The sequence below is a fragment of the Panthera pardus genome, unplaced genomic scaffold, assembly GCF_024362965.1.
Source record: "Panthera pardus isolate Hobbes unplaced genomic scaffold, ASM2436296v1 HiC_scaffold_20, whole genome shotgun sequence".
NCBI lineage: Eukaryota > Metazoa > Chordata > Mammalia > Carnivora > Felidae > Panthera > Panthera pardus.
The window spans coordinates 22920965-22939805 of NW_026526766.1; the positions used below are offsets into that span (position 1 = coordinate 22920965).

Consider the following 18841-nt stretch of genomic DNA (forward strand, 5'->3'; position numbering starts at 1 on the left):
AACCTAACTCAACATGACACATTTTGACTTGGCTGTCATAAATTAGAGGGAAAATCTGTTCTGTCATTATGGTGTTTTGCAGCATCTTCCTGGTTGTCTCTTCCCATCATTGTAAGGTGTAGTTACCAAGGAACTGTCAGTCTGGTAGTATGGCCTTTCCCTTGAAATAGAGATGTTTGTTTTTGGAGGTTGCCTATCTCTTCTTTTTGAGTTTTCAGCCTCCTGTGATTTTCAGGTGGGATTCAACATCAATAGACTAGATAAATCACTAGAATTATGTAGATATTAAATGTTAAGAGAGGAAAGGTGAGCTAGGGTCAACCATTAAGAGTGCAGGATATTACTGGATGAGTGGTTTCTTAAAAGGTAAGGGTATCCAAGATACTGAAGAATATAACCAGTCTCATTTAGGATGAAATACATTCTTTAACCTTCAGGAAAAATGTGTTTCCATTTCTTATATTTTTCTTACACATCTCCTAATTTTTTTGCATATTTAGTTGCTTTCCATATTTCCATCAGTCTTGACTGCATTTAGAAGAATTCTAATGCTTAGAAACCTTAGTCTCCAGTGAAAACTAATTGAGTAACCAATTGTGAACTGTCAGTGACATCAGAATTCCTTTTATGCCAAACTTATGAATCAATTAAGCACAGAGCATGTTATCCAAATATCCATATCCAAATACCCTTAGTTTTCTGCATTAGTCAAAAGGTCAAACCTATGTTTTGTAAGGAATGCTTCAGCATTCCATCTGATTAGAAAAGGACTAAATATCCAATTCATTTAATCTAGTTTATCGTCCAAGCCAAACATTAACGTTTCAGGTTCTCAAAGACCCTGAAAGCTCACTTAACAATTACCTATGGCAACTTTGAGACAGACCTAATTATTATTTTAAGTCATCTTTCTTGCTGACAAATTTCAATAGAGACAACAGAAGCTTATTTGACCTTCAGTAGACCTAAGTAGACAAAGTTTTATTTTTTAATACTGATAACTCTATAGACATGTATATCTTATATAACCAAAAGTTGTATTAGTTGAAACCCGAATATACTCCATCTGTGTTCATTTAAACGTTAATCAATTTGTTCCCCATTTTCCATTATTTTCCTGGGACACTGGTGGGGAATCTGAAGTGGGAGGTCCAAGTGGGGAGCTCTTTGCTCCTTGACCTGAGGGTGGGAGTAGTTGGGAGCCAGTGGTACCTGAGGGTCGGAGGATAGTATAGGAACCAGTTTGTAGGCTGCACCCAAGGTGATGCAGAAACAGGAGGAAGGGGAAGGTGAGGTTCTGCCAAGAAGCCCAGAGGCAGACAAAAGCCCAGAGGGTAGAGAAAGCGGTCTCCCAGTCCTAAAATCTGTCAGCTTGAACAGATGAGCAGGTGCAATTTTTTTTTTCCACCACCAAGTGGAAATGGGGAGTCCATGTCAGGCCAGAGAAGATAGGGAAGTTCCTGAAGCAAAGGGACTTTGGCAGCTGCTTGGGAATATTTCTTAAAGTCCCGGTCCTGAGGTAGCCTAACAAGAGACAGTTGGTTCTAATTATCATCTGCATTTTGTGGGAGCCTGCCAAATGTCTTCTCTCCCATCCCCACCATGGGCATCAGGAGCAGGAGGAAGGTGAGCCCAAGTCCTTCTCTGTACTCTACAAGAGATGCTTGAAAATGAAAGGTTTACAAAAATGGGGACCTGGGAGGTGAGCCATGTCAAACTGTCAGAAATGGAAGCAAGTAGAGGGCCACCTTCCACTGTAGTTGGGAAACCTGTGAGTAGGACCCCGTGGAAGTCACCCAGGTCACTCCTAGGAGGATACCCCAGGGATAAGTCCTGGGCTTTTCCACCCATTTCCCAAAGGGAGAGGCTGGCCAAGACAGAAAGAGGAGATTTCCACCGATACCCAAACTGGAGGTCAGGGATCAGGTTCTGCCGACAGCCTTCAGGCATCCACTAAAGAGTAGCCTTGGCCAGGATTCATCAGTTCCTGTTCGGCCTCCGATTGAGGTTTTCCTCAAAAGGAAATTGGGATTGCACGATGCCAATGTTCCCAACTACATTGGGGGATCAGATGGGAGGAGACCAAGGATCCTGTCACCAGAGACTTGAGAATGGCAGCCTTGCTGTTCGCTGTTAACTGGCTGAAGGGTGCCCATTAGGTGGCTTAAGAGTTTTGTTGAGGAGATAAAGAAAAGAGGGGGTGCAGCCTGCTCTTTCCTTACAGATAGAAGATGTTGATATCCCAGACGAGCCCCATGCAGTAACCCTGCATAGAGTGCAGGGTTTTTTTACCACAGTACCCGGGATTCGTTGTCTTGCCGCTTCAAAGAATGAAGAGGTGGACACAAAATGTGTAGCAGGCACAAGTTTATTAGAGTATAAGTTTAGAAAATAAGAATACTAGGAAAAGTCTCTTTATAGCGAGGGGACATTCAAAAGTGAATGCCCGCAGACTATAGGCAAAGATCTTTGTTTTATAAGGGTCTGGTTAGCACCCCCTTCCCTTCTCCCTCATTCCTTCTCAGGTTCTACCATTATTGACTGGACAGCTGTAGGTGCTGGGTTGTCCATTCCTGACTGGCTCAACTCCATTGTGTGAGGAGTCAGGCTGGTTATACTGTCCCCTGTATGACGTAAGTTTTATGGTTTAGCTAGGTATTTTGATTGTCAAATTCCTGACGGGAACCTGAGGGGGAGTAGGTGTGTCTCTTCCATTCTTAAGAGGGACCTTATGCCCGAGGGGGTTTGCTGTAGTCAAACACTTGCAGCATTGTTCCCAAATATGTGTTTTTCCCCATCTAGGGACCTCAGGTCCTAACCCTTCCCTCTCTGCCATTTTATCCTGTTTCCCTGTTGTAGTGGTGCCCTTCCATTTCGGAATTAAATCCGCTTTTTCTTTTCTTTCTTTCTTTCTTTCTTTCTTTCTTTCTTTTCTCTTTCCTTCTTTCTTTCTTTCTTTCCTTTTCTCTTTCTTCCTTCCTTCCTCCCTCCCTACTTCCCTTTCCCCCTTCCTTCCTTCCTTCCTTCCTTCCTTCCTTCCTTCCTATCTGTCAGCCTGTCTGTCTGCCTGTCTGCCTTTTAAATAAACTGGGTCTTCTCAGTTCTAGTAACTGTCAGATCAGGTTTAGGGAGGACATGGTCGGCATACTCGTTTAGAGATTTATGAATCACCCAGGCCTCAAATGAATAATTTAATAAAGCACTATAGTTTTATCTATTGATAGGTCTACAGTGAGAAAAGTCTTTTATGTACAATTGGTGCAGGAATCCATCCCATTTTCCAGTCACTTAAGTAATCATATGCCCATGGTGTCTTGTTACTATCTGCACAGAATAACAGGCACAAAGATTGGCATATCTGTGCTATTGTCACCATTTCTCTGAAGTTTACCTCAAGTTGCCTAGTTTAGGCTACAATTTAAAGCAATCAGAATTCGAATTCACATCAATAAAGGTATGTCATTGAAACTTTTTTTTTCTCTCTCAACCCTCATTTCCAGAGATAGACAAATGAAGACTATTTTGCTTGTAAAACAAGTCTAATTTTGATTTGGTCTTGGGGCTCCTGGGTGGTTCAGTCAGTTCAGCGTCCAACTTGGGCTGAGGTCATGATCTCGTGTTTGTGGGTTAGAGCCCCGCAGCACAGAACCTGGAGCCTGCTTCAGGTTCTGTGTCTCCCTTTCTCTGCACCTCCCTCACTTGCACTCTGTCTCTCTACTCTCAAAAATAAATTAAAAAAAAGAAAAGAGATTCGAATGTGGAGGCTAGGTGAATGTGCATGTAATGGCTAGCCTATTAATATGGCTGTATCCAGAGGTTATGCAGTGTAAATTCTTACCAGAGACTCTGTATAAGGGCAGGTCAACAAGGAAGAAGGCATGAGAAAATGAGTGCGAGCTGAGGTAAGTATCCATCCCTTTCCAAATTAAGTCCCATGATTAGAGTGGAAATTTTTATTTTTGCCCCCTCTCATGGCATGAGGGAAAGATCTCCCCAAAGTCTCCCTGTGTGCTTCCAGAATGCTGACTCACTACCAGGCTTCACAGTGGAGTATGTTCATTAGACCACAGTTTCTCAAACTTTCTGTGGTGGAGGACCAGTTTGCTTCCTCCCCTGCTCCTCCGTCTACTGTGGGCTGATACTTTCATAAAATACAATGTAAATGAATCACTGAAAAAATGACACACAAAACAAAGACAAACAAAATACAAACCTGAGATTTAAATTACTAGGTTCAAATATTCTGTCAAATTGCAACAGACAAAATACATCAGTGGTAACCTAGTGTGGGGGCAGGAGGAATGAGAAGACTGAAGGATGCATGAAACCTATGGGGAAAAGCTTCTTTTTTGAATAATGAAAAAGTTCTAAAGTTGACTGTGGTGACTGACTGCACAACATTGTGAATACACTAAAAGCCACTGAATTGTACACTTTTAGTGGGTGAATTGTAGGGTATGTGAATTAAGTCTCAATAAAGTGGTCTAAAACAAAAGATTATAGGAGCTTTATTCATACTTGCCAAACCTGGGAAGCAGCCAAGGTGTCCTTCCATAGGTGAGTGGATAAATCAACTCTGGTTTCTCCAGACAGTGGATATTATCCAACGCTAAAAGGGCATAAGCCACTAAGTCTTGAAAAGACATGGAAGATCCTTAAATGCATATCACTAAGTGGAAGAAGCCAGTCTGAAAAGGCCACACACCTTATGTATAATCATACGATATGAAAGTCTGGAAAAGAAACAACTCTGAAGACAGTAAAAAATCAGTGGGTGCCAGGGATAAGGGGGCAAGATGGGATGAATAGGCAGAGCACAGAGGATTTTAGGGCAGTGCAACTACTCTGTGTGACACTACAGTGGAGGACACATGTCATCACACATGTTCAAGCCCATAGAACGTCCAACACCAAGAGTGAACACTAATGTAAAGTATGACTTTGAGTGATAGTGATGTGTCAGTGTAGGTCCACTGATTGTAATAACTGCCCCATGCTGGTTCTGGGCGTTGATAGTGGGGGGAGGCTGTGTGTGTGTGGTAGGGAGGAAGAGGGGCATATGGGAACTCTGTACTTTCTGCCCAATTGTGCTGTGAACTTATAAAACTGCTCTAAAACTGCTCTACAGAAAGAAAAAGAGGAGGAGGAAACAGAAGAAAGAAGAGGAAGAAGTCCCGAATACCTCACAAGGTTCAGCTCAGTTGGCACCTGTTGTAAAAATTTCTCTGGCCTTCTCTCTTCTCCTTCCTGGGAGAAGAACTGATTACTCTGATTTCTGCGTTTTCATTATGTTCTTATTCCTACTTCCTTTACTGTTCATACCACTTTTCGTAGCCATTTACAGGACTCACTAAACTATGACCTGCCCAAGCGTTGAGGCGATACCATATTTTGTTGATATTTCTACTAGAAATACTACACTGTAGAGTTCAATAAAAGTTTGGTGTGTGATGGAACGAGAGACATTTTATAGCCAGTTAGTATCTTAAATGCAGTTTAAACAGATTTTGCCCGAGACTCTGTTCTATAGGCTTTTTGGAATCCTGAAAATAGCCGTTCCCCATGTGGCTCATCCCAGGGACAGTGATGAGGATGGGAAAGAGAGAGCACTGGGGACTGGTCCTAGGAAATGGAAAACATATGAGAATCACTTTTTAAATCTTTTTTAATGTGGGGCACCTGGGTGGCTCAGTCGGTTGAGCGTCCGACTTCGGCTCAGGTCGTGATCTCAAGGTTCATGGGTTCAACCCCCACATCAGGCTCTGTGGTGGTAGCTCGGAGCCTGGAGCCTGAATCGGATTCTGTGTCCCTCTCTCTCTGCCCCTCCCCTGCTCACCATCTGTCTCTCTGTCTCACTCTCAAAAATAAATAAAAACATTTGAAAACGTTTTTAATGTTTGTTTTTTGAGAGAGAGAGAAAGAGAGAGCGAGCATGAACAGGGGAGAGACAGAGAGAGAGGGCAACACAGAATCCTGGAGACACAGTCCCCAGGCTCTGAGCTGTCAGCACAGAGCCTGATTTGGGGCTTGAACCCACGAACCACGAGATCATGACCTGAGCCGAAGTCAGATGCTTAACAGACTGAGCCACCTGCTGCCCCAAACATATGAGAATCATAAACCAATGACTTCTCCTTACTTATCTATATGGAATGTCTTCAAATACAAGCATATCACTGTCCTAGAGCTTTTGGAAAATACTGCTTCTTGGACACAATCTAACCTAGCACAGTATGAACCAGACTTCTATGTGGTGACACAGGTCAGCTGGGAAGATGTCCCAGCTGACATGTGAGAACACCTCACTCTACCAAAAGCCATCTCTGCTACCTCGGGATGGCTGCCTGAACTGCTCCTGTGAGAGCTTTATATTAAGGCTTAAGGGTTAGATGTATGTAAACTGTGTGAGATGTATGGCATGTTAAGTTTTGTTATTCATTTATGACTTCCTGAGAGTTGTACATAATCTAGTTCTTGAAAGCAGGTTCTCAGAGGGCAATAGAAGAAACCTATAAAGACTTTGGTGCCACGAATGAAAAGGAAAAAGTACCTAAGGGGATGATAGAATAACAACAACAACAAAAATTTTCTTCTAGCATTTAATACACAAAGTAAATATTCACAGCCACACAACTGCTTTAATTGTAGGACTAGGGTGACTCTTTATTTTAAGAAGTCACTTAATGTTTAAAAGAGGTGTTGAGAACATTGGGGATTTCATTGTCAGGGCTCTGCTATTTTCTAGCTAGGTGATCTTGAGAAGTCATTTACCCTCTCTTAGCTTCAGTTTTGTTCTTTGATAAAAGGGGCAGTAGATACCTGTCCTGCTTACATCACGGGTGATTGTGAAAACTGCTTGCATCATAGGGTGATTTTAAGGTTGCTGCAAGTAAAATGCTTAAGTGTTGGCAAATGATTTATAATTGATGTTAGCATAGACATTGGCAAATTATTTGTATTTGATGTTAGCTGTGAACTTCCCCTACTAAATATCAGTGGAGATAATTTCAGTGCTGTCAACAACAACAACAAAAAACCCCCAAAAAACAGGTGTACCATCAATCCCTCATTCCTTTAAATTTTGAAGGCTCTTTGGGGCGCCTGGGTGGCTCAGTTGGTTAAACGTCCCACTTCAGCTCAGGTCATGATATCACAGTTTCCAGAGGGCCAAAAGGCATCTGAAGGGAGATTTTTGGGGATGAAAGAAGAAGCTCCTATGCTTCTCTTTAGGAGAAAAGTAGAAAAGAGAGAGAAGGTCCATTATCCCTGAGAATGACCCCCATCTCCCAGGTGGCATCCCTTGTGCAGGATATGTCAAAGGTTCCTGGTGTCAAAGTGACCGGAGGTGTTTCTTGAAGTTGCTATGACCACCAATCAGCCAACCAAGGACTCCTGAAGGGGGAATGCTACCATCCCACTGCTTCCCCATTGCATTCTAGATTACAGACGGGTGCCTGTTGTAGGGCCCAAAATAATGTACCTTGAAAGCAGTGCCCTAAAAGGCCATGCCTTGAAGAATATGCCCTGATGGCCATGCCTTGATTACCTAGTCTGTGATGAGCATGTTGTGGAGGCCATGCTTTAGTTTCTTGAAAAACCTAAGATTTTTAGCCCATGAAAAACACGAGAAAATTTACGGGGTGGGGGAGAGCTACCACATTTTGTATTTTAAGTAGTTAGTAGAGGATATTGACTGAAAACAGTAAGGATAGGAATCCATCATGATCTAAGTGACATTCCAACACACATAGCCTTTACAGCCAACTCACTAGAAAACGGTCCCTGACTGGGTTTTAATTCAATCAGGTACTGATTTGGCTGGCTCCCAGTGGAGGTCTCCCAGCCTGAAGCAGCTAGACCAGAGATGTGGAGGGGATCACATTAGACCAATGAGGAGGAAACCTCACATGAGAGTCTTAAGATTGGCAGCTGTCCTGGTTATTTAGGTGGCTGTCCCATGCCCAAGACAGACAACTTTGTATAAAGGACAAGAATAAAGAGAGGGGATCAAGTTTCTGAGTCTTATTACCATGCTAGCCAGGGTACTAACTTCCAGCCAAAAGGCAGGCTTTCTTCTCCCCGTAGAGTAGCCATGGGTTAGAGAATTGCAGCCTGAGAAATCAATATGAAAGTGTTCCAATAAGACCATAGTTCTCGAAAAGCCCCTGAAATAAGAAGAAAGGAAGAAAAGAGAGAGTATACTCACTGAATTTGCACCGGCTCAGAGTCCCAATAAAAAGACTGAACGTGCCATGCTGGGGACCAAATGATGAAGTTTTGAGTTGATGGTGGGGGTATGGTCTGGAGCCGATGGCAAGAAAGAATTCTTGAAGATGTCTTTGGTACAAAAAGCTGGTTTTATTAAAGCACAGGGACAGGACCCATGGGCAGAAAGGGCTGGACTATAAGTGTTGGGGGATACTTTTATGGAGTAGGGGGAGACAAAGTCAAGAGAGAGTTCCTAAAGGGATTTTCATAGTCTAAAGACTCAGAAAATTGGAGGCCTGGCTATAGTCAGGATAAGGTTGTTTTTCCCTCAGGCAAAGCATTAACATTAAGACAGTAGGGGGTTCCTGGACATTAGGCTGTTGACAGGATTGCCTTTTTCTGGTGAACTGGTGGAGACTATCAGTTCAGCCATTTGTTTTTTGTCCTTTCTTGGTTTTGAGTAGCCTGGAGTTATCTAAGGAATATCACACATTGCCCACAGTTGGCAGGTAGGGGATTGTGTGCTAGCTTGTGCTTGGCCCCTCAGCCAGCCTCATGCTCCCTCGTCAATATGATGAAAAGATGAGGTAGAAAAACAGGATGGCAGGGTAGGCCAGAGGGACCTGCAGGAGGAGAGGTGGAGGGACCTTCTGGGCTGGTAGGTGGGGAGGGGCTTGGGGCACACCCTCTCCAATTGTCCCCTCCACCAACCCTCAGAAACCTTTTGTGACTTTTCAGTGCTCTGTGATGTAAGCCTGGAGAGTTATATAGTCAGGCATCGGCACACTCGCAGCTCAGTTACCTATAGGCAGCCTTGCTGTTCAGTTACCTATAGGCAGCTTTGTGATTCTCTCATTTCAGAATAGTGCTACTGAACCATGTTGTGCTTTGGCTCAACATGCTTCGAGACTGACCCCAACTTCACCTTCTTGTATGGGTTGGGGTTGCTTCTTCTGTTCCTGTGCTACCTGATGGGGATTCCATTTCCAACTGGGAACACCAAACCCATCCAAAAGGTAAGGAATCCTGGGGGAGTCCTGAACAGACATTCGTATTGTTTCTACTTCTAGTCCCAAATTTTAAAATGAGTTTCGTAGGATTAGACACAACTAAAATGGGAAGTCTAAAAGAAGAGACATTCACTCCTCTAGGAGGAGAGATCTGGCAGGGCTAAGGGTTAAGAAAGTACTAAGGTTTAGTACTTATCTGGCTGTGGTGGCGGGACTTGGACAAAATCCCAAAATAAGGATTCTGTAGTCTTAGTTTGGGTTTAGAGAGTATGGGATGTGTGTAAGAGAACAAGGTTCCCCAGCACTTGATCATGGGTCACGTTTTCATGTAAGATTTCACTCGACCGAGCCTTCATGTTGGGCTGATCAGGAGAAGAGTGCTAAGCCTCTGAGACACACTGAGCAGAGACTAGGGTCCAAGCTCTGTCCCAGGATACAGGGTCCTACCTGATGGAGCACTGATGTGACTGTTGGTCCTCCGTTTCTGTTTTTTTTCCTTATGTTAGAAAGTATACACATGCGCACGTGCGCATACACACACACACACACACACACACACACACACACACACAAAGAGGGTGGCCCCAGGAGGAGCAGAGAGAGGGGGAGAGAGAATCCCAAGCGGTCTCTGCTCTGACAGCACAGATGGGGACCTTGAATTCACTGGAGACCAGTGACCAGAGATCATGACCTGAGCCGAAATCAAGTGTCAAACACTTAACTGTCTGAGCCACCCAGGCACCCCAAGAATGTCTCCATTTCTGAGAGCAGAGTGAGAGATGAGTCCCAGGGTCCTCATTCTTTCATTTTCATTCTAGCGTCAGGGCAGAGCCAAGAGGAGGAGGAAAGGCGGTACACTGAAAGGTAAGGTTCTGCTTGTTCCACATGAGCTCTCCAAGGGTGACCCTTCCTGTCCTTTCCATGAGGTTCCAGTTCCATGATTTCTGAGGATGTCAGCTACTAGACACAGTGCCCCCCTGAAAATGGAGGCCTCAGAACACTCAGAACTGGAGGCCCTTAGATTCCTTGCTCTGCCCAGCCCTGAGTGTGGAGCCATGGTGGACCTGGGCAATCAATGGTTGTTGCCCAGTGGTGGCCGTGTGAGATGTCAGGAGTCAGAACTTCTGTCTCCTGATTTTGTGCAAGACCTGTGACGTCACGGATACTCAGGATTCCTCCCTGAGGTAACCACTGACTTCTGTGCTTCACAGAGGTGGTTTGAGCATCACATGATGTAATGTAAATGAAATACTTTAATGCTATACCATGTGTCACATCATTGACCATTTGACCTCATCTACCGATTATTGGGGCATCCAGAATCTAATATCGCAAGGGTGTGTCACAAAGGGACTCCTGTATAATACCTGTGTTTCCACCTTCACTACATATAACCCACTCTCCTGGTTTCCCAGGTTGGAAATGCCTTCAGAGAGAAGAGGAAGAGATAAGGACGCTGATGTGTAATATAAGGAGGTGACTACTCTTTCCCCTTCTATCCTGATCCCTCCTAGAGCATGATTTATGCAATTGTATGAATTCAGTGCAACCTGCCAGTCATGGGAGGGGGGTAGCCATAGGAACGGGTACGTGAATGAGGACCCTGGGGTGAAGGTTACTGAGTATATTATGAAGTCATAAATGTGGGGCATTGTGAAGGAGCAGCAGGCTTCAGGTGGCCCCTCCCTTGGCAGGTCAGCATGGGCTCCTTCCCTTGTTCTGGCCCTGGCTGCAGCTTTGTACCTCCTGTCTCCTGCAGCCCCCTAGGCTGGCAACGTGATACAATCCACTTTCGTCAACTGTTATGTCCAGACCCCTTCTGTGAGGTGTGTAATAACACAACTGCTGAGATCAATCGGATGCTGTACCCAGAGGCCCTCGAAGATGCTACTCCCTTGGGTTCCACAGCTCCTGTGACTGACTCATTGTTCACTTCATCCCCTGCCTTCTCAGCAGACCCTCCAGGAGACCTAATATCAGCTTCTCTGCCTGAGCCTTCCCTGCCACTTGCCTCCACCTTCCCACCTAACCCAATGACCCCCTTGGCTGACTATGTTCCACTCTCAGCGCCGGATCACTCTTGGCCACCACAGCCTTGTCCTCCCTTGGAATCTGATTTCCCTGAGGACCATTTCCCACCCCAACCCCTTGCCGTTTCCCCTCTCCCACCATGTGATGCTCAGACAGTGGACCCTGTTGTTCAACCAGAGGCCAAATTGTCTCTAAATACCATCTCTCTTGACTCCCCCGTTTCCCAAGATGTCAACTCCTTATCGGAGTTGTCCCAGACAAAGAATCCCACTGAGACCTGTGCTTGTCATCATGCACCACCAACCCTGTCTGCTTCACCACCACCAGACAGCACTTTAACTGTGGCTCAACCTAAATCAGTTTCCATCACCTTGAAGCCTGTTCCGGAGAACTCATCTCCAGATGGCCCTGTTGGATTGTCCACTCATATCCCAACAACCACAGGCACTGACCATGCAAGCTTGTGTGTCTCAGACTTCTCTTGGTGCAAAACTCATGCCAAAGACTTCTTCCCTTCTACCTTGGCTCAATGGGATTTCAGCCAAGAGATTCTTGCCCTCCGTTCTGAGGCTTCTTCCAGGGGAGACCCTGTGCCCTACGTTGTAGAGCCTGGCGGCCTGTCTTTCCTCAGCCCTGAAGTCCTGGCACTTCTGGAGAAACAAGTCCAAAAGAGGAGTGATTTCTTGATATGGAAGGGAAAGAAGGGTTCTCTTCCAAAACAACTCAGGCCAGACTACACACTAAATTCTTTGGGAAAAATGTCAGAGTCAGTTGCTGCCCAGCCTGACTTGGCAGCCTCCCTTCCTTTCTGGAACAGCAAAGACAAATCAAAGGAGCTACATGTGCATCAGCAGCCCCCCTATCCTACAACCTTGGTAGAGGTCCATTTACAGCCAACACCTTTGCAGCTCTTCTGGGGTCTCCCAACTCTGGATACTGAGTCTTTGCCCCCTGTTGCCCATGTCTCAGAGGATTGTTCCTCAACCTTTATTTTCAATAGAATCTCTACCTCCACAGACCAGGAATCCCCAGGACTTCCCCCTCCACTTCCTCAGGCCCTGCCTGAGATCCAGCCTCAACCCCAGCCTCAACCCCAGCCTCAACCCCAGCCCCTACCTCCCCCTCAAGTCCAGCCTGAGACCTACCTTCAGTCCCCACTCCCAATCCTGCCATCTAGTCCTCTACCCCAGATTAAGAGCTGTGGAGTGTGTTTTCATAGACCCCAGAATGAGTTGGAGTCTCTCATCCCCTCTGAAATTCAAGACCTAGAATGGAATGTTTTGCAGAAGCAACAGGCAAGTTTGTGGGGTTTACCCGCTGTGGTTCAAAGATCCCATGAGGCCTTTTGTCCTTCGGCTCCTAACTTGTCTAACCGCCGGGCCTTCCAGGCCCATGGTGCAGTCTCTATCCTTCCTGGACAGTTTCCTCTCAGTGATGAGCTTCGTAAGAAACTAGAGCATCACCTCCGAAAGAGGCTCATCCAGCACCGGTGGGGCCTTCCCCGCAGGATCCATGAGTCTCTATCACTGATGAGGCCTCCGAAGAATTTTTCAAACATACCTGAGGTGGGGCACTATCGTAGACTCCAACAGACCTCTAAGAGTCAGAGTAGCAACACTCTAAATGTTGGGTTGAGCCAACCTGAAAGCTTCCATGAGGGGGACTCAGAAATGCTTCAGCTAGAGGACCCCTTTGGGAAGGATCTGGGAAACAACCCAGAGAATGGGCCAAAAGATCATCTGTTGAGTGACCCAGAGAGCTCTTCAGATAAGGATATGGGGTATGATGCTGAGGAAGAACTTATGAGCCCACCCGAGAATACATCAAGAGCATCTGTGGAGAGACTAGGCCAAAGGCAACTTGAAAATGTCCTCAGAATACATCTGAGCAAAAAGTTGGAGGAAATCAATGAGGGTCAGCTCCCCGGGACCGTGCATAGTTCATGGCATACTATGAATCAGACATTGCTTCATCCTGAGAAATCCCACACTGAAATACAACAGAGAGTTCTGCCACCATCAGTGGGTGGGGAATATTGCCTGAATACCTCCCGGGAGCTTTCCTTCATTGAATCTAATGCACAGCAGATGCTGGAGTCCCATATTAAACAATGCCATCACAGAATGGTAGAGGGCCTTCCCCCTAAGGACCTTGAATCCATAGCTATCTTTAAATTGAAAGAGGCCCCATCCCAGTCCTTATCCCATTCGAACCTGGCCTGCTCAACCAACCTGATTTCTGGGTCCAACTCAAAATCTGGGGACTTCAAGTCCCTTAGAGGAAGCTCTAAATCTCTCCATGGAGACAAAGTGGGAACAGCAAATTCAGCCCCCATCCTGGATGGGCTGCTGCCTGCCACCTCAACTGTGGGCAAGGAAGGACAGGGAATCCCAGCAAAATCACCGCGTCCTATCAACCATGGGCTTGCAGAGGAAGTTCAGGAAATGAAGGATGGCACACAGACTCTTCAACCTATCAGACAGAGCAGCATAGGCAAAGCAAGCCAGACACAGACTGTACCAGCCAACAGATGGCCCTTAAAGCAGCCCGCAAGGCAAGCTGGCACCAGGCATGAGCCAAAGGATAAGACCGTAAATCCCAGCGATAGAGTCAAGATGCAACAGGGCAAGATGGTGGTGAATCCAGAACCTGTTTCTGTGCCCAAAGTGTCCAGGGAGTCATTCAGGGTTGAGGAGCCAGATGGGCGTCAATCAAAACCTAGAGATATCTTGACAACCAGCCAGCCAGGAAGCCCCCAAATGATAAATGTGAATGTAAATGAGGACAAACGTACTGTGACCATTAAAAGCCACCCAGCAAACACATCAATTCCCCAGGATCCTAATTTAACAGAACGGCTGTATAAGGAATTAAAGCTTAAATCGGAGCAAAGACAGCAGAGGTGGGCCCAGAGCAAAGACAACGACCTGCCCCCCTCGACTTCCAAGGCCTCCCTGACTCATGACCAGGAGGACTCCAGTGGGGACATGGGAGCTTCCCAGGTGCTTCACGTCCGTGTGCAGGACACAGGAATTAGCACGGAACAGCAGCAGGATACTTGGGTCCCTAAGCATGTCTTAAGGAAGCACCAGCACAAGAATCTCCCACCAGCTACAGAGACAGTGAGCCCTCCGTGTTCCAAAGCACAAGAGTTTGGTGGAGGGGATGCAGGGTTGGGGACATCCCAGCCTATAAGGAAGAGTTGCCCTCTTCGGGACGTGGCACTGGCGGAGAAGCCTGGGAGCCAATCCTCCCGCACCCTATCACAGAAAGGTCAGCCTCCCCGTGAAAGCCTTTTTAGAAAAAAAGTGAAGGCTATTTTACAATGGCTTAATCCTGGCAGAAAGTGCAAAAGACAAGAAAACTCCCAGGAAAAGGGCATCCTGCCATGTGTGCAAAGCAGAGGCATGGTTCAAGGTAGAGCTGCCTTTACTGGGAGGACCGAAGCTCAGAAACTCAGGAAAGATGTTGGGAAGTTCTTAGAAGAGAAGATGGGGCACCGGCATGCTACAGATAGCGCCTGTCCTCAACAGCCCCTTCTGTCCTCAGCCAAGTTTGGGAAAACTCGGAAGGAAGCACAAGTGCAGGCCCAGGCACAGCCTGCCCAGGGGCCTCCTCTCAGTTACAGGGCTCCCTCCTGTAAAGAGAGAAATACCAAGTCCTGTCACCAACAAGCTGTCTTTGTGGGCCACAGCCATTGTCCAAGTATTAGACAGATCAGGGACAAGGGCAGACACCGGCAGGAAGCTGTGGCACTTAAGGGCCAGCTGCTGTGGCAGAACCATCGCCTGTCTGTGCCCCACAGGGAGCCTGTGCCCCACCCACACTGCACCTTCAGGCATCAAGCTGGCCAGGGGCCTCCAGCCACTCTCACCAGTGCTAAAGGCACAGTATTTGGAGATCTGTGTCTATCATTTAGACAGAAAACCCTTGTCCAGAATTTCAAGAGGGGGAAATTTCGCAGCCCAAATCCCACAAAATAATCCCTTTGATTCTCCCCAATAAACATTCCTCTAACAGTGATGTCTGTTCTGTGTACTGTGTTGGTTCAAGGTGACCAGTCCCCCTGTTGAGGGGGATCTCTTGGGGGACCATGTAGTCCAAGCCCATTTCCTCTCTGATGAAATTTGAGGAGATGGGCTCTGTTCTGCTGCCTCTTAGCAGCTCTCTCCTTTACCCTCTTTGAACGCTTTATACCTTTTAGAGTAAGTCTTCTCCATCTGAGGAGGATCAAAGACAGGTATAGTTTTCAGAACATAATGATTAAGCCACTGTTTCCTTCTTGCCTGCTAGTGTTACAGTGGCTTCCAGTTACCAGAGGATCCCACAGGTGGGTGAACTCTGAATGGGAGTGTCTGGGCTGGTTGGGGTAGGGTCGAGGAACAGCATACATGCTGCTTAAGCATCTGTCGTGTGAGTCATGTTAAACTTGACATGGGGGTTTCCTACTGGAAGCTGTCAAGCTTGGCACCCCCTTTTGGAGACGGGGACCTCAAGTTCCACACTTGATGGCAATATACAAGATCTTGCCTTTAGTGTGGACAGTTCTCCCATTACAATGGAGGTACCACCTTTGATATTCATGGCCTTAGTGGAGCCAAGGTAGATCTCCTCCAGAAGACCTGCAAGTTATGAACCAGAGGTGAGTTCTACACGGTGCACCAGCATACAGATAATTGGGGGCTTTTCCATGGAATGCTGTTTTTTGTTTTTTGGTTTTTTTTTTTTGGCCAAGACAGCACACCTACCCACCCTTACAATAGGACTCTCCCACGCTTACAATAGGATTCTGGAGGGAAGGCGATGCCACATGAGGCTGGAACTCAAAAATGGAGTGAGTGTCCTAGTGAATGTTCAGTGTTAAAAAACCATTGACGCCCTCTTTGAACAAGAAGATACAAATGTGGTATCCTTCTGGTCAAGGTCATGCCATTGACCCTACAGTCTCTGAACATTAAGGTCACACAACGAATGCAGAGTCTGATTCTGTGGAGGTCCCGAGAGAGACAATAGGTGAGATGGGGCCCAGGGCAGGCAACATGAAGAGAAAGTACTGGAGGTTGTAACATCTATGTGGATAGATCAGCCAATAACCCACTGTCCCAGTTTCTACATAATCTCATTTTAGAGTCCTTTACTGCCCATCCGGTGCAGTTACTGACACCCTGTAGATCTTAATACTGGGAATACTTCTGCCATCAGGAATATTATAGTCTGACATTCTCTCCTTTTACCTCCTCCTCCTATCCTTCCGGCTTATATGCCCCCTGGTACCAACTCCACATCATTCATTTTTCTACTTGTTGTCTATGTTCCAAGGCCTTGTCTTCCTGATCATCTATCAGGTAACCAACATTTAAAAAGCTCCAGGGGCACCTGGGTGGCTCAGTCGGGTAAGCGTCCAGCTTCGGCTCAGGTCATGATCTCGTGGTCCGTCAGTTCGAGCCCCAAGTGGGGCTCGGTGCTAACAGCCCAGAGCCTGGAGCCTGCTTGGTATTCTGTGTCTCCGTCTCTCTCTCTGCCCCTTCGTCAGCTCACACTCTGTGTCTCTCCCTCTCTTCCTGAAAAATAACCATTAAAAAAAAATTAAAAAAACAGGGTTGACTGGGTGGCTCAGTCATTTTAGCGGCTGACTCTTGCTCTTCGCTCAGGTCATGATCTCGCACAGGCTCTGCACAGAACCTGCTTGGGATTCTGTCTCTCCTTCTCTGCCTCTCCCCCACTTGTGTTCTCCTCGTGTCTCTCTCGAAATAAATAAACATTAAAAATTTTTAAATAAAAACCTCCAGTACAAATGGGCCCCATCCAATCCCCGTCAGTCCTTCTTGTCTGGCAAATTCTTGTCTCTCTGCTTTTTCTAGAAATACCTTTCTCCAAGTTACTGATCACTATTGGAAATATCACAATTGAGTCTATTGATGGCACAAGAAATTCAGTCCCAGCACTACTTGCAAATCATTCATTCATCTCACAAATACTTATCCCAGGCTTACATGTAAACAAAAGAATTGGAGCGAGGTCACTATTTCCTTCATCTGTTCTCTTGCCAATTCTACTCAGATCTATTTTAAATTTCCTTCACTTTCCTCAACTTAGGCCCTCTTCATCTTCCCTGCAGATGTGCTGGACCACAGTTCACAGAGGAGCTAGAAAGCCATGAGATGGGAGCTCTTCATCAGAACACAACACAGCGAAACCTTCCAACAATATTTCCCCATTCTTCCTTCCTTCCCAGTGTCGAAGGAAATACTCTTTATTGAGAGATCCCTGTATTCTAGTCTTGATGGGACTGAGCCTCCCTTGCCAGGTCTCCTACTGCTCCTTTCTCTCTTTTACTTTTTTCAGCCTTTTTACTACAGAAATGTTTAAAAGTGCACAAGAGCAGCTAGAACAATAGAACTTCCCACACGCCCCTCACCCAAGTTGCACCATTATCATCTGGCAGGTGTGATTACGATTAAAGTGCAAAAGCCCCGGTTAAGCATCTGACTCTTGGTTTAGGATCAGGTAATAATCTCAGGTTCACGAGTTCCAGCCTCACATCAGCCTCACACACTGTGTTGCTGGTGTGGAGCCTGCTTGGGATTCTCTCTGCTCCTCCTCCTCCCTCTCTCTCTGCTCTCCCCCTTCGTGCTCTCTCTCTCTCTCTGTCTCTCAAAATAAACAAACATAAACAAATAAACATCTCGCCATCCATCTCTAAGACATATGCTATGTGCCCATGCCAAAGCTCTCACATTTCTTTGATATTTATCACCTGTGGAACATAGTTATTCACAATAGATGTACGCAGCATTGGTGACAAAATAGCACTGGGCGTATAGGCACTTTGGCAATCACTTCTGCTCTGCCTTGCAGTCAACCCTGAGGAGCCCTTTGAGTGAATTCCTCACCTCCACATGAGAAGTAATCTTACAGAGCAAATTCAGGGCACGATCTCACTGTCCCTTCATCACACAGTAAGTATAACATGCAAAAAGTATAGAAGAACACTATACATGTTGATAAAGACTCAACACTGCTCTATGTGTTTTCAAATATTTAGAAGAAAAACTTTTCCCGCCACTTTTAAAACGAACTATTGTGTTTCAAGTTAAACACAGTAGATCAAACACTCCTCTCTTTCCCCCAAGGCCATTAAAAGTAAAAGATTAGATGAAAAACTGCTCGATGCCATTAGCCATCAGGGAAATGCAAATCAAAACCAGTATTTCACAGCACTTCACACCCACAAGGATGGCTAGAATCAAAAAGATAATCCAAGTGTTGGTGGGACTGTGGAGAATTTAGAACCCCATATGATGCTGGTGGGAATGGAAACTATTGCAGCTGTTTTGGAAAACAGTCTGGCAGTTGCTCAAAATGTTAAACATCCAGTTATCATATAACCCAGCACATGACGCCTAGGTGTCTACTCGAGAGCACTGAAAACAGAGGTCTACACAAAAACTTGTATACAAATGTTCACAGCTATATTATTCATAACGTCACCAGATGGAAACAACACAAACATGCATCAAGTGATAAATGGGTAAATAAAACAGGACATACCCACACGATGTATTTTTTGGCAATAAAAAGACCAATACGTG

General features: G+C 45.8%; 1 protein-coding gene across 1 annotated transcript; it reads left to right on the plus strand.

Moving 5' to 3' along the window:
- Window positions 1-9038: 9038 nt before the first annotated feature.
- Window positions 9039-15272, plus strand: LOC128778567 (spermatogenesis-associated protein 31D4-like). Its single transcript, XM_053907829.1, has 4 exons — window positions 9039-9224; window positions 10037-10082; window positions 10634-10694; window positions 10978-15272. The coding sequence occupies exons 1-4, from the start codon at window positions 9087-9089 to the stop codon at window positions 15230-15232; spliced, it is 4500 nt and encodes a 1499-aa protein (XP_053763804.1). The 5' UTR covers window positions 9039-9086; the 3' UTR covers window positions 15233-15272.
- Window positions 15273-18841: the final 3569 nt, after the last annotated feature.